Raw genomic sequence first — 17,180 nt, 5'->3', positions numbered from 1 at the left:
AAAAACAAACCTCAGTCTCGCCTCTCACATAGCCAGACAGACAACCCAACACAATCATAGGTGTAAATGCTCAGAGTGACCTCTACTGGCCATTTAAATAAATTGCAGTTATATGGCCCCAAACAGTGAGGAGAGGGTCATAGTAAATTACAGTATACAGTATGTGTCAGCTAGATAAATGGTAATAGGAGGTACTCCAGCACAACGGCAAAACAAAACAAATCATCCATGGCACGAGGTCCAGACAAAAAAGTAAAATAATTTGCATAATTGCCTCATATTTCCCAACATTTTTACAAAGGGAAAGCGGCAGCATGTAATTTAGGGCTGCTTTTCCGCTGGTGCCCTGAAGGGAAATATAATCTCTTGTAATGTGAAGTTCGAGTTCTGCTGACTTAAAACAAAAAGCTAATTACACAGCAGACAGCAGATCTATATCTCCCACCAGTTGGCACAACACCAATTTACAGGTGTAAGTATTAAGAGTTTTGGATGAAGCCAAAGAAACAACCTGTAATTTCTTTAGAGGGGGCTCAGGGGAGACATATATTTATACTTTGTTGTACGCCAAAGTATAAAATCAGACCAACACGTATAATTACCGACTTGAGTCATGTAATAACAAAGGAATATATGTAGTTGTCTTTTGTCACACAGCTTTTACTTTTGCTCAGCGTGTGCGTGCGTGTGTGCGTGCGTGCGTGCATGCGTGTACGTGGTTGGTTTGAGTGTTCCATTACGGTGCCTCAATATACACATCTTTCCAACAACATCAGTGGTTCTCCGTTAAAGTAGTCAAACTGATTTTGATGTTCTAGACAGAGTATTAACAGATTTTGTTGGGGACGCCCTGAGACCCACCGAAGGACCCCTGAGGGTCCCTGAACCCCACATCTACATGAGGTGCCACATGTTTACGTTCCTCGTCCTCCCCTTTTTCTACCAATTTAGTTATTCCCAAGTCCCCTTGTTACTATAGTACTCTAGTCCCTTGTCACTGCTGACTCCTCCTGGTTGGGAGGGTGTGGGCCGGCACCATACACACAAGATGACGACACCAGTCTGCTTATTTTCACCTGACAGTGAGGAGGTTCACAAAGTTTATCTCTCTCACATACGCAGCGCATGCACGCACACACTGACACACACACCCTCTTGGGCTCTGGCCTGTCAGAATGTTCACTGTGTGACCTCACTGATCAGACTCTTAAACGGAGGGTGTGAAATGCAGAGACCGCCTAATCGGAGCTGTAACCCCGCCTGGGACAAGTTACTCACTCACTGCTACTCTGCCCAGGGCTGTTCATCTTAGACATAGAGCATAAAATACTACTACAGTATATACTGTAAAACTAATGATCATTTACTTACTCCCACAATTAGTATCATCATCATAGACACTAGACAAAGAGGGCAACTGTTTTGTCCTTAAAGATAGGCTACATACACACAGTAGTTTGAGTAATGTGTTGCCTCAAGGCATTGCCAAGGTTGGTCTTGGGCTAAATGCCAAGAAAAACCAAGGTTATACAGTACAAGATCCTCCTTCTACCTCTAATGAGATAATGCACTGAAAGAAGTCAATCTTCAAATAGCTGGGCTCATGGGTCAACTCGTCAGAGCAAAACCCGAGACTGATATGAGGAAGGTGCTTCATGGAGGGCTCTGAACGGCGTGGCCAGTGTGTGGAACTCCAACCTCCTCCAACATACAGTAGATATCATCATGCTCAGCTTCACATATGCGACTGTAGAGGCATTCTCCTATATGGCTGTGAATGCTGGACCCTAAAGCCTGCCCTGAAGAAGTCCATGGATGGGCGCTATACGTGAATTATACTATACGTGCATACTAAACACCAACCGAATAAGCACCTTTAAAACAAACAAGCATCTACAGTATATATGGGTGGTTACCAAGGGTGAGTGCGAAAAATATATAGGCCCTCATTTATCAAGGCGGTGTACGCCCAAAAATTGGCGTACGCCAAGATCACCGCCATTTTCGGCATTTATCATTCCAGCGTGGGACGTATGCCAGGCCAAACTTCACGTCAGGTCGGGACTCGGGAGCTGTCGTTGACTTTATCTGCACCTGTTTCTCTGTCGTAGACAAGCGGAGGAGCATTGTCTGATCTGCTGACAGGCATCTAAAGTCATGTATTCACTCCTAATAGCTATAAAACTAATACATAATACATGTGAAATATTTCCAACTGTACAAGCAATTAAAAACAAGTAGGCTATTACTCACAGGGTTAAATAAATATCCTACAAACCTATTCCATTCATGATGATGTAACTGTGATATGTGATTAATGTAGCCTATACTTGATAAAGGTTCCGTTGTAGCCTCACGGAATAATCCTACTGGGGTTTCTTTCCAGTGTGCCAAAATGCACAATAGGTGCGTGCACTGCATGCGTGCATGCATGCGCGGACTAGGGCATTAAGCAACTAGTCGACTAGTTTACTAGTCGACTAGTAAATCCACTAGTCGACCTTGTTGGTACTAGTTGACTAGTTGATAAGAAAAGAAAAAAGAAAGTTAATTTTTTTATTTTTTTATTTTCCCCGATTTTGTAGGCCTCAAGATCAGGTAGATTATAGTTATAGTCGACATGTACACAGTTTTTCAATGTACAAATATTTATTTCCAAAAAAAAAAAAGTTTATTATTATTATTTATTTTTTTACATAATAGGTAGTTAAACAACTAGTCGACTAGTCGACTAGTAAACTAGGCAACTAGTCAACTAGTAAAAATGACTAGAAGTGAATGCCCGCCGCGGACATGACACATTGACATGCAAGCGAGGCGAGAGGGGGAAACGTTTTTATTGGCTTTCCATCATGTAACGATGGTTCATACATAGTTTGGTCATATTGCAGTTGTTCATGTCGCAAAAACAAGGGCGAGGCTTGATTTTGTAGGGCATGCCAGATTGATTTCAGCCGTCACATTTATCAATGCTACGACCGAAATGACGCAAGGATCAGCTGTTTGCGATCACTTCGTAAATGCCATGCCGATGTGAGCGCACTCGCTCGAATTTGAGGCAGAATTTGCACTCCATTGATAACTGAGGGCCATAGTCTGGCTGGAGAATGAGTCTGGTCACTGTCTGGGAGCAGAAAATGCCAAATAAATCTGTCAGGCAACATTACTTTTATTTTTCTTCCTTCATGTGCAGTTCTCTTACAAAACAAACAATATAAATAAACATATTTTGTCACCATAATAAGTTTGCATCCATTCATAGCTTTGTCTCCATCCAGCATTGCTACTGGGCAGTACCTCCTGCAAGCCAGTTTTACAATAAGCTGATTTTGCAAATGGTTGAAAATATACAATGCTGCTGCTGACAATGCAGCTTGTGCCTTCAGAACAGAAACAGCCAGAGCCAAACATATCTTTATATCCACAGCCACAGGAGTCATTTCCATGTCAACGAGCACGAGCAAAGCAGCTATTTGCCTCGCAGAAGACAGGACTGGTACTTGTGCTGATATTCATCGGCTAATTACTGTCACATCTTCCTTAAAGGGCCAGATCTTACTTTAATGAGGTTTAGTATACAAGAAACACTTTCCTGGGGGTTTTATGTGTGCAATATGTGTTTTTTGATATTTTAGTCATGGCGCCATGTTCATGCCCAAAATGTGTCAACATCTCCACAAGGAGGGGAAGTGCACTAAATGTTCATTGTAGGAATTCAACAATCCAGTCAAATCCTAGTCAAACACAGACTTCTGTGTTAGAAATACTATTAACATTGAGTGAAATGTCCCTTTAAGCAGCAGTGCTACAATCAAAATGTGCTAGCCTGGCTCCAGCCCTGAATCGCTACCATTAAAAAATATATGTCCTGGCGAAGTGAAACGATGAGTGTCTGGCTAAGAATGACTCCCACACTTACGCCCGAGTTATACTTGGTTGTGTGCTGTGTCGAGTTATACTTGGTTGTGTGCTGTGTCGAGTTATATTTGGTTGTGTGCTGTGTCGAGCAGCAACGGAAAAAGCCGATCTACAAGATCTACAACGCGTCGCAACATACCACGCGAGCGTTGTGGATTGGCTATTATTAACACTGTGCGTGTATGAATGAATCACTCTTTACACCATTCAAATACTCTTAAACACAACTGAATACATATTGAAAACATAGGAGGTATGCGAACACCGTTGTTTTGTTTTAGAGTCTAACAAGCATGCTGACAGATATGTCAGATTGAAATATATTGTACATTTTTTATCCCATACTCAGCCTTCATTTGCCTGGACTAAGAGGCAAATAAAGATATGTAGGTTGAAATATACTGTATATTATCACATTTTTGAAAGATCTTGAAAGTATGAGAACTACTGATTTAGAAGGCCTTTGTAGAATCAGCCTCATGCAGGTCTTAAAGGGTTAACTGGCATGGTGGGCCGAGGTCACCACGAGTGACCTACTGCAACTCACCAAGTCAAACATGGATGAACCGATGCTGCCAAACATGGTTTGCTTCAGGTTGAGGGTCGAGTATATAGAGGATCAATATACAGTATCCAGGTGCAAGCCAAACACAGAACCAGGTCGAGGTCTATATCTGCCTAAGAACCAGCAGGCCTGGATCAGCTCCTAGTATCTGACTCCATCTGTCGGTCAACACTTAGGCAACACAGAGGAGAACATACATGTGACAACATGTTGTCAGTCACGATTGACATGAGATGACCTGATACCCGAATGGTAATTGGCACATGCCTCATGCGCAAAATAGCTTCTTCAGCGTGTACCCTGGGCCTGTTGGACTCCCAGCCAGACTGGATGTCAATCCCCTAGCTGCTTTCTGTCTGCCTTTCCTTTCTCTCTCTCACTGTTGCAATACAAAAATAAATAATAACAAATAATAATGATCAGTATGGACACAGTCAACATCCACTGTCCTGCCAACGCATTAATAATAATAATAATAATAGCTTGACTTTATATAGTGCCTTTCATGAACCCAAGGACGCTTTACAAAATGTATATAAGTGTCTTTTCAAGGCAGCCTTAAAAGAGTCTAGTGTTGGAGCATGGCAAATCTCTATTGGGAGAGAGTTCCACAGGGTGGGGGCTGCCACACTGAACGCTCTGTCCCCGAAGGTTCGCTTGACTGCCTTGGGGACAGAGAGGAGGTCCAAGTTTGTGGATCACAGGTTCAGTGTCACCTGATGTGTTCTCAGCCAACTCCCTTCCCACACTTGTTCACCGCGGCGGTTTTCCATAGTGGTATGCGGTGGAATCTTGGATGTTGTTCGAGTTCTTTTCAAGCCACACAAGGGTACAGCAATGAGAACTTGATAAGCCACATTAGTACAAGTGCTAAAATAATGAACGATGGGTTGAGGATCGACAGGAAGGGAGTCGGGACGAGGTAACTTATTAACGTAGTGAAGTCTTTTCATTGCAGCTTTCTCAATGAAATTCACTCAAAAAAGCTCAACCCCCCATGAGAAATGGGTGTGCCCACTACAACCACCCTTATCGTCCATGGTTTCATAACCAGACTTATACACACACAAAAACAAATGGCCATAAGTTATAACAAATTAATAACGGACACCAAACAGCATCAAACTCAATAAACATGCTCTCCAGATCAACCAACATGCACACTTCACACAACCATAAACAATAAATGTGGGCAAGCACCAAGTCATGCTGGGAAATCCTTCGGTGCAGAATTGCCACACCCTGGAACACTAAAAGAATTAAATAAGAGTTGATCACATTATATTTTCTCGTTGTTTTGTGAAAAAAAATTATAAAATAAAAGTGTAAGCGATTACAAAAAGAAGAAAAAAACGGAATCACTGTCATTCATTCATTGTATCACTGTCATTCATTCATTCATTCATTCATTCAGCATCCATTCATTCATTGTATCACTGTCATTCATTCATTCATTCATTCATTCATTCAGCATCCATTCATTCATTGTATCACTGTCATTCATTCATTCATCCATTGTATCACTGTCATTCATTCATTCATTCATTCATTCATTCATTCATTATCTTTATATATCCTGCCTGAAGCTATGAATATGTAGAATGTGCACAAGAATCTAAGTGCCATTTTGAGTGTGTTTTAAAGGCCCACATGCTATTGAGTTACAGTATGTAGTGTACAGATAGTGACCTTATATATAGTGTTACTTAGCCCTTGCTGTCCCACCATTAGTGAAACATGAATCACTTTAATGATTCACAAGTAAAATAGAAATAAAAAATAACAATTCAAAAGCAAAAACACACTTGGGAGTTCTTGCCTGTCACGGTCTTGTTGTTGTTGTCGTGACATTAAGCACAGTAACTCTGCTGTCACTGCATTCTTGACACCAGCGAAATCCGGTTCATGCTTACATTTTCACTTCCCCACCATGTGGGGAATGTCATCTCTCACATGTCACTCCACTGCTGATTTACCTATTGCGACATCACGAGGGCGGGAGCGACACTCTGGACAGATTTCAAACCACATGCACCAACTCAGTGAAGCCCCCCATGGACGTTGGCCTGTTTAACAACAGCCGTCCTCTTACTTGATGATCACATAGGTTACATACGCTGCTAATTATGATAAGTTACTGTGCCTGTCTATAAGACAAGTCCCTAAGTATTATTAGGGCATAGTCCTATAACTGTTGTATATGTGTAGCCTATATTATCTTTTTATTATTCTATTTTATTTTCTTATTCTTCGTTATATGTAGCACAGTCTAATCTGCGGGTCCCAACAAAATAAAGTAGTTTGGCGTTCAAGTGATCAAAGTTGAAGCCTTTGGGCCCATGCTTAACACGGTCTAGAGTAGAGACAGGAAACAATAAGCCAACACATGTATATCCTGCCCAAAGGTTTAATACGTATTGAAGCAGATTCTTGACAACTTGTAAAACAGTCATTCAGAGGTCAATGACCATAGGACAGTGAAGAAAGCAGGAAAGATCACGTGAGACCCAACTCCTAACCTCAGCACCTGCTTCGAGGTCCTGCCCCCGGGTGGGAGATATGCTGTCCCTCTATTCAAGAAGGCAAAGGGCAGTGCCAGTTTCATCCCCTCAGCCATTAAGCTCCTTAATAAACACAACCCCCTAATAGCTGATCCACCTCACCTGGTCAAACTGGACTTGCTTGCTAATGCCAACTCCCCCCGGACCCCCCACACACACGTGCAGTCGCGCACGCACACGCACACGCACACGCACACGCACGTTGGCAGGTGCCTGGATGAGCTGGACTCTGTGATAATAGCTTCTATGGACATACAGTACACATACATGCGCACACACACATGGAAGCACACACAAAGTAAACACATTATGGACATTCCACAAGTGTGGAGAGGACATTGCTTTATTTTAAAGACCCTTTTAAATGTAGAATTAAGTAATAGGCATACCTCTTATAGAATTACTTTGCTGGATGTTTTAATTGTGGTGTATATTTATGTATCGTCTTGTCTTGAATGCATTGACCTGAGCAAAAAGAGTGGAAGATAAATGACATCTAATCTAATGTAATTAAGCTCAATTTATACTTTGTCTTATGCCTGTAACCTGTACCCAAGATAGCCAATCCAGTGATGCGTGGTGAGCCTGTAGATCGGCTAGTTCGGCATGCGACACCGTCGTAAAACAGAGCCTGAATTAGGCTGGGACGGATTAAGACTTGCACTAGGAGGCCCTGCAGGTCAATTACGCAAACATCTTAGAAATCCTTGTCAGCTCTATTAGTCAGACAGCTTAGAGCTACAGGAGGGTAATGTATAGACAGAAGGGCCCACATATTTGACTGTTAGTGTTAACCTATACATTTTAGTAAATTGTAGATCAGTCTTGGGGACTAGGGGCCAACCCAGGGGCCTCTGCTAGTCAAGGGCCCCTTGGCACTGGCCCTGTTTGCCTAGGTCCATAATCCGGCCATAGAATTATAGCTTTATGCTTACATATTCTGACGTATGACGTTGTCTCGCACCCCAAAAATAACAGATCAACAATCTACAGTCACAATGCGACAGGTTGTGAGCTTTTAGATGGGCTATTTTTGTGTCTTACAAGTTATGACAAAGTATGAACCAGGCTGGCCTACAACACTACTCTGCATCGACAGGCTTATCTGTTTTGAGCTGATGATGCCCAGTAAACATCCAGACACACACACAGCAACTAGTGGAATGCAGACGAGAGGAATCTGTCTCACACAGTGGAACACATAACTTCACCAAGGAGGAATTTGAGGGCTGGAAAAGCAGAAATGGAAGTGCAGCATTTGCATGATAAAGAAAAAATTTATATCACTCAAATCTACTGTAGCACTGTGTGCAAAAACAACACAGATATAATAAGTTTGTCTCCATCTCAAAGTGTGTGTGTGTGTGTGTGTGTGTGTGCACGCGCCAGTACAGATTACACCTGTTTAGTACTGAGTTAGCAGGGCTTTCTTCCTCCCTGGACTGGAGTTTAAGTAGTGCTTAAAGAGAGTACCGTATAGCTACAACAAGCTCTATTTTTGTCAGCCTATCTGTTATCATCTCTTGGGGAAGCCACGTGTTTTTGCTATTGCTCATGCACTATCATGCCTGCACACACACACACACACACACACACACACACACACACACACACACACACACACACACACACACACACACACACACACACACACACACACACACACACACACACACACACACACACACACACACACACACACACACACACACACACACACACACACACACACACACACACACACACAATACTACAGTATGTAATTGCATTGCATTCCGCTGCACACGAAACCTGTTGCTCTATATGTGAAATGTTGACCGAGACAAGAATGTCAACAGACTAGCTCCTGCTCTTACAACAGACATGCCAGACACACATCATGATCCAGGTGCTTTAAGGTAAGCGCTGGTCTGCAGCAAGGGACCTAGTTTCCTATTATGAACAGACAATAAATCATGATGCGACGCAGCATGTCATTAGGAAGGCTGCGCCGCCTACTGTACCATCTTCACTTATAATGTATGTACATATAGCTGCTTCCCTGAGCAGACAGCCTTACCTGAAAAATCCTGGACGAGTACCGCTGGACACAACATCGCCTGGAAGCTGGACACGCAAAGTTCACTCACTGAACCCATGGCTGCAGTCAGACGAGTGCTGTACGTGTGTGTGTATGCTGTATGTGTTGTATGTATTGTGTGTGTGTGTGTCCAAATAATCGCTCTCCTAATGATTCACACAGGAGAGTGGTGTGGAGAGAAAAGGGGGCCGGTGCTGCCGAGGCCAGCCCCCACGTGGAGAGGCTCGGTCTCAGCCAGGCACGCTGACACTGTACCGTAGAAGGCTCTCCTCCCAGGTGGTGCACTCTGTCGCTCTGTCCAGAGTAATCCCTGATGTGTGATCCCTAATCCCTGATGAAACCTTCCTCTCCTTTCTCGCACCCTCTGACTCTGACTTCGCATTCAAAACCTTACAGCCCTTTTCAGTGCATTCATTTCACTTCTGCTTTCTCCCTCTTCCCCTTTTGTGCTGTTCTTCTTTTACTTTGCCTTTCTGTCATTCTCACTCACTCACTTTACCCACTCACTCACACTGAGCTCTCTCTCTCTCTCTCTCTCTCTCTCAGTCTCCCCCTCCCTGTCTTTCTGTCACCTCTCTTGTGTTCCCTTGCTACTTGCACAGTAACTCTACAAGATATTCTTAGACCTAACAGACTGCACACAAACACAAAAAATAAACCCAGGCACATTCTGGACAAAATCTCCCAACCGCCACCCTCACTATATTCATGCAGGCTCACACTCAAAGGATTACAATGGAAATAAGCTATCAGGCTTTATTGTGTCCTTTTGACAAATATATGTTCATGTACACATGCATTTGTCAATAAAAACTTTCTCGCTCTCGCTCTCACTTCAACAGACTCCCTGCAAGCATACGTACAATACTGTATGTCGCAAAATATGAAGTGAATAAAACAAATAAATAACACACACACAAGTACCAAGTGGTGTTTGTGTGTGCATGTGTGGGGGACATGGCAGCCAGTTAGCCTACATCAGCACGCCATTCTAGTTCAGTTTCATCTGCCCTCTGTTGTTCCAGTGATGCATCATTTGGCTTCTAAAAGTAAATCAAGATTTCATAGTTGCTTGGCAACAGATGGGGAGATATGATTTGTTCCTTGATGGAAACATTTGTCTTAATAATGTTCTTCGCTCTCACACTGTTCATAGAAAGCCAATATCACAGCCAGCTCTTCACAATGCAAAGCCACATGCTTGCACGTATGCAACACACACACACACACACACACACACACACACACACACACACACACACACACACACACACACACACACACACACACACACACACACACACACACACACACACACACACACACACACACACACACACACACACACACACACACACACACACACACACACACACACACACACACACCATTTTAGGCAATTTTGACTATTGCTATTTTATTTTGAACCCTAGTCTCTCAAGACAGACTGATGTCAAATTCAAGGAAAAGATCGAGGGCGGTTTTTCCTTTATTTTTTGACGATGGGTTCTCAGATTGTTTGAACCCTAACGCTACAGCCTTCATTATACATAGTTGCATGCCAGTGTTACGCACTGAAAATACAATTTACAAGCTTGTAGATCTGCAAGATCGGGTTGTGACACATCAAGCACGCAACGCAACTAATTATGAATTGGGCAAAACTCGAACCACAAGCACTAAACCAACCTCTACACTCATAGTCCTAAGACTAGACACTAAATATTTTTCTAATGATATGCCTCCCCCCCCCCCCCCCCCCCCAAAGCTTTTAACCATAAAACCACAACGTTATTTTTTATTTTTTTTATACTACCGTATAATTTCACTTCGTATTTTCAATTTCCATTGTGAAGGAAAATGGAAATGATCACTTCAGTGGTAGAATGGGCACGATTCAGCTTCCTCCCGTCAGGCAACAATGACCACTCTCATTCGGTGCTCGTCACACACAGCAGCTTCCTTATTCTCTGCCAGTTGGGTCCCTGCTGCAGCCCAGTATGGAGAGCAGAGTGATAATGACGGAGCACAGTGGCACACTGCAGAGTGCCACAGTGTGGAGCTGGTACGGGCTGATAGAGATGCTATGAGGACAACGTAACACCCATAAGCTGTGCCAGCAGAGCAGGTCCAAAATTTTACTCGAGTAAATGTACAAAAGTATTGGCATCAAAGTTTACTTACAGTACCACCAACAGTAGGAATGAAGTGCTCAGTATGAATGACCTATAAACTTTAAATTAGCACGCAACATGTTGTGAGTGAGCTTGTAGATCAACTATTTTTCAAATAGCCAAAACATAAATTAGGGCTTAAGTGGTTAACGTGTCTAAATATGAAAAGTAACTACGAAAGTGTTTTTTTTCTTTTCCTTGTGCACTAAGGTTCATGCACACGTTATTTGTATTAATCCATTTGTAACTCTTGGATTTGTACATGCTTGGCTTGAACACGTTTGTATTGGTATTCTCTCTGGTTTTACTGTGCATCCTAGATGCAGCTGCATCCTAATTTATGGTCTGTCATAGCAGGTTGTCTATTTTCGGCACGTGACTCCGCCGTATGACAAGTTAAAAATCTGGCTTAGATGTCACTTTGCTTGAAGGCAGCTGTCAGTGGAACCATGTACCGTGGAATTCAAAACACCATGATTAGACTCTGGCAGTTCAGTTGTGTGCATGAGGCAAGGAGGAAGTCTTCCCCGGTGAGTTGAAAAGTACAGCAGTGTTAAAATTAGATTTTTACTGTGACGCAAGTGCTCCACACTCTGTTCCCTTCCATTTATCATTATGACATGCTGGTTTCTAAAATGGGACTGAGGGCTCATATAAGTGGAAATTCAAATATGTGTTTTTTTCTGAAATGACTGATATTATATTGTAATAATGATATAGTGTGTTTGTTTGTTCTGTAGGCACCTGCGGCTGCTCAGAGAGATGGTCTCTCTGAAACAGAGAGACCATCTCAAAACTAGAAATATGCACTTAACCGGATGCCTGTTTGTGTTCGACAGGCAAAGCAGCAACATGCATCCACACCCTGGCACTGAAGGATGGGGTGTGGATGGTGCATAATGTCTTTGCGTTTGGGGATGTGGATGTGGATGTGAGAGTGTTGACACTAAGCTGAAGCATCCGCGTACCATGGACTGTTCTCCTGGGCAGAACCTGCTGTAAGTGACTGATTCCTACAACCACAAGACAAAGGTCATATATCCAAGTACAAAGCAGTGTAGAATGTTAGCAGGGATGGGCGAGGCCGGTGACACATTGCTGGGGCCCAGGTTCTCAAAGTCCAGCTTCAATGCTCTTGGGGGCCTTCGTGGCCCAGGGAGGGGGTCCAGCTATGTGGCTGATACCAATAACCACCACATTCAAGTCCATTCAAGTATTAAGGGGCAAACATTGCTAATTTCTCAGGGGAATGAACAACAGTGGCAGGCTGGCAGCTAGTGGTTTAGCACTGTGGAAGCTGGGGTTCAATACCTCCATGGTGCATGCATCAGCTTTGGCCAGGTGCTCCGATGAATACAATAGGGACGGCTGGGAAGGTGAGCTCTGTCACTGCACTAGTGACTTCTAGTTTGGCCAAGGCACCTGTTCAGCAGGGAGAAGTACTGGGAGGGATAGCGTGTTCATTGCACTTGTTGTCTACTACACCCTCCCCAGAACCAACGGTAGGGGTTGGCAGTGACTACCTACATATGGGTGAACTGACAGCAACTAACCAATTGGGGAGGGGAGAGGAAATTAGCAGAAAATGTACATCGAAGCTTGGTGGCTGCTGAGAGGTCCTTTCCTCTGTACACAAAACATGTAGATACTAGATAGGGTTAGAAGTTCTTTGACAGTTATACATGCACCCCACCAAGTGGACATGACATGTAACAGCACCTTTCTGTTTCAGGTAATACAGCTACCAATTCTTCTTGCTGTAGAATATACAGTAACTGCAGTTCGTGCTGCAAACCTCACATGAATTCAGCAATGGCATATACACTGGAATACCACAAGGGGGACATAGTATAGGCTATGCAAATGTTGCATGAAAATGTATTGCTGGTGAATTAAGTAAGAACACTACAGCAGCAGCAACAACAAAAACATCAATCCCAACAACAACAACAACAGTGCAGAAACTCTTAAGAAAATAAGCTGTGTCTTCTAGAACAGTGCTTTGGTGGTTCCCAAACCTTTTAGCTCAAGACCCAAAAGAGAAATTAGACGTTTGCCCTAGACCCAAACTAGTGAAAATAGCATTGTGAGCTTGTAGATTGGCTATTTTCACTACTTCTTAAACATTAGTTTATGAAACTTCTTTAAAAAAAAATCACACCCTTGTGAATTGAGAGGCGCTCTTATGATCGTACATCATCATGACGTAACATGTCGATTTGCTCAGACACATATCGTAAATTCTCCATTCATTGTCAATGGCATTTAATGTTTGTGTTACAACAAAACAGTCGATTTGCTCAGACACATGACGTAAATTCTCCATCCATTGTCAATTGCATTTAAAATTAATGTTTGTGTTAGCACAAAAATCTACACTATAGCTGAATATAGGACCCTCAAAAAAAGATTTCTTTGTGAAATTAGTTTTTATTTTTTTAATGTTTTGAAATAATAAACCCACAAAGGGTTTCCAGTCCCCAGTGTTTGGGAACCAGTGTTCTAGAACAGACTGAGACAGGTTGAATATAAGCTGGCTGTGTCTTGGTGGGTCTCCCACTCAGCAGCTTAATATAGCATCACCTCTACTGACTAACAATCGCCTTTGTTTGTGTGCGTGTCCTGTTATTGATTTATGATTTCTTGACACATCGTACACAAAGACAACAATGATATTTTGCAGGAGGAAGTGAGAGGAGGAGGAGTAACTCTGCTGTATAGCACTCTGCAGATTTTCCTCTCCAGTCTTTTTTTATGTGTTCATTTATGGGCCCCAGATACCCTGGCTGTCTGTTAGGTTGCACTCACATTTTCTTTCTCTGGCATACTGCAAGTGTCAATCACTTGTGTGTGTAGTCGATACGTTTTTTTCTACTCTGGACTTTTGCCATTTATTTGTATCCTTGAAGTGCCAGGTGTAAAACCAAACCAGAAAATCTACTGATGTTTTTATTTTGCCCACTATGGAGGGCTGTCTAGTGTCCATCTTTCAGAAATAAGACTTACCAGTTCGCTTACAAGGATAGCCTACAATAATTCTATAGCCACACCACCAACCGCCTGTCTCTATGCACCACACCTAGGAGTCAACCACCAGAACTTCCTCTGGCATGCGCGCAGACAGCAGCGTTGCCCGATTTTGGCGAGAGAAATAAGCAAGCAGGTCTATGAAAACAAGCCACAAAAGAAGCGTCTATTGGCTATTTGAAAATAGCCGATCTACAAGCTCATAACGCGTTGAAATGCAACACGTTGTGAGCTTGTACATCTATCTTCTAAATAAAATCTTGGGAAAAAGTTAAACATTTCAAATATTCTTTGAAATACATAAATCTGGTATGGGGGTCCCGGGTCTCTGGCACAAAATGTTTTTAGATTGTGGGGGGAGGGGTGGACAAATAATACTATTAGGAAACAAGCCCAAATAAGCAACTGCACTTTAGAAACAAGCCCCAAAAACGCAACCAGCAACTACCAATATTTACAAGCAACAGAAAAACAAGCCCAACGTCGCTTATAATAAGCAGACATGGCAACACTGGCAGACTGACAGCAGAGAGTGGCAAATTGCACGGATAAAAGGATGAAACAGCAACAGATGACACCCCAGAGTGTAGCAAAGAGAGGCATGTGAGGTGAGTCTAGAAACCAAGCCAGAAGCTACACCTATAGAAAGTGCCAAGATGGCTAGTTTAGACTAGCACCTATAGCAACATTCTCACAGCAGAATGAAAGAAGAGATGAATGTGGCAGCTCTTCCCTTCTCCTGGATTATTTATTCCACAATTTAATCATGCTGATCATCCATCCATGTTCATGTCCAACACAAGGAACAATAACTGAATAACACCAGGCCTTGCTGATTCTACATGACTTCAATAAAGGTCTGTTTTGTACTCTCAAGCCCTGAAAGCAGAGGGATTCATTTTATACACTCTCCTTCTCAGACCCTGAATATGCTGAATCGTCAGTGCTCAGGGAGAGAGATAGTATGATATGGCATAGCCATACGTATTTTCACTGAAATCCATAATGTGCCAGTGATTTTGTCAGGACATCTCAGGGTGTCAGGGTGCATGTTATTTGAATGTGCTGAAAGGCACAGTATTATGGTTGTTACAAAATAATGGCTGAAGTAACTTGAACTTGTGAAAGAGGACATTATACAACATCTTTGTACAAAGACAGTCTCTTTTATGTTTGAGGCGTTTGATAGCATCTAGAGGGTAGACTACAGACTAGATGAAATCTGGCAATGAGGCCATTGCTGCAGGTTCTATTTTGAGATGCATTAAGATAGCAACAAACTAAACCGATAAATAATTGAGACCTGGGCTCTATGTAATCAGGCAATGAATCATACCCTGACAGTATCATGGGTCATTCACTGTATACATATACCTATAGTGATGTCATGTCAGGTCTGAATTTCCTGTAAGGACAATTATAAGGTTCCAATAATGACTGCTGTGATTGCTGTCTGTCTCTCAGAAGTCAGTGCCATTATGATAATATCAAAACACATGACACAATGTTACTGAATGTCGTCGATAATAAAGGCAGCTAGTGTAAATTATTTACAGCATCAAGTAGCCTATTAAGCATAAAGAGTAAAATGTTGAGGCTTTTTCAACATGCATTCAAAACTGACAACTGCTGTTCATTCATCATGCAAACCTTTATCCTACAGTGAACCACAGAGACTACCTCTGTTTATTTAATACATGACAAAAGATTATCTAAAACTCGTAAATGAGCTAAAGAGAGAAGACTGCGTGGATCTCCAATTCATTTCAACAGCAGCTACATCAAGGAATTAGGTAAAATATCCACAGAACCCTGTAAGAAAGATACATCACTCTCAAAATTGAACTTGGATGACTTTACAGAAGATCATACAATTAAGGCGATCGGCAACTCCGCGATCAAAACACGCTGTTTCACGTGGTCTTTGTGAACTAATAGGTTATTATGAGAGAACATGCCTGTATCTGTATGATTCTGTGCTAAAGGGAGGGTTGGATATCATCATATCATATTTAAACAGACCCACCGTATTGCTGCTGCCCCTCCATCCTCCTGGTGCTGATGCTGCTGCAGAGCAGACTCACTCCGCCGTCCGTCCAGTCCGGGGGCTTCTCTTCTCTCTAGTCTCGCCACCAAGCAGCTGCTACAACCCGGATACCGTCTGCCGCTGTCTGCGGTGCGGTGCACCGTGCCCCACCCCCGCTCCGACTCGGTCGCACTCCAGTCTGTCCAAATGTGTCTAATTATCCACTATAGGAGGTGACTTTTCAGCTGCAACGTGTCGTTAATAGTGTGACAGTCAGTCAGTGACAGCTGATTCTGGGCTGGGCTCAGTGGGTTGGTTGGAGGCTGTCTGATAGTCACAGAAACAGAAACATTAAAACGCCTGCGGTCCCAGAAACATGAGCCCATGCTGGCTGGCCCCGCCCATCACAGATGATTCGTGATGTCATGTCACACAGTGGAACTTTTCCGTAGCAGGAGGGCGGTGTCGCTCGCCAAAAAGAACAGATTTGTACTTACCTATAGGGCAGTAGCGTAGCCGAGTACTCACGTTCAACTTCAACCCCTTGCACACACAAATACAAAACCTGGGAACTGACCAATACAATCGCCACTGAGCAGCTTCACTGGAGAAGGTAGTGAGTTAGGGGTTCAACGTCAGTGCCTTGCTCAAAGGCACTTCAGCAGGGTGTTGTTGAGTTGGGGGTAAGTGGTGACTTCCCCACAGATTTTCTCTGCCGGTGGAGGGAATCAAACCTGGAACAAGTTCATTCCTCTAACACTGATCTAACACAGCCAATCTACAACATGAACATTTTTGTTTATCCTTTATTTGCATGTTATATTAACCG

At 42.9% G+C, this 17,180-nt stretch overlaps 1 protein-coding gene across 2 annotated transcripts in view; it reads right to left on the bottom strand.

Moving 5' to 3' along the window:
- cyth1a (cytohesin 1a) overlaps nt 1–16,621 on the bottom strand; it is a 61,590-nt gene extending 44,969 nt beyond the window's left edge. Inside the window, exon 1 of one of the 2 annotated variants that reach the window (XM_079520653.1) lies at nt 16,352–16,621. In XM_079520653.1, the coding sequence (XP_079376779.1) occupies nt 16,352–16,373 (22 nt within the window). In that variant the 5' untranslated portion in view covers nt 16,374–16,621. Of the gene's footprint in view, nt 1–9,103; nt 9,412–16,351 lie in introns of those variants that run through there. The other variant, XM_079520651.1, reaches the window with a different exon arrangement.
- Nucleotides 16,622–17,180: the final 559 nt, after the last annotated feature.

The sequence above is a fragment of the Electrona antarctica genome (assembly GCF_951216825.1).
Source record: "Electrona antarctica genome assembly, chromosome: 14".
NCBI classification, from domain to species: Eukaryota; Metazoa; Chordata; class Actinopteri; order Myctophiformes; family Myctophidae; genus Electrona; species Electrona antarctica.
Note: the sequence above shows the minus strand (reverse complement) of the source record. Positions and strands in the feature narration are given on the sequence as shown.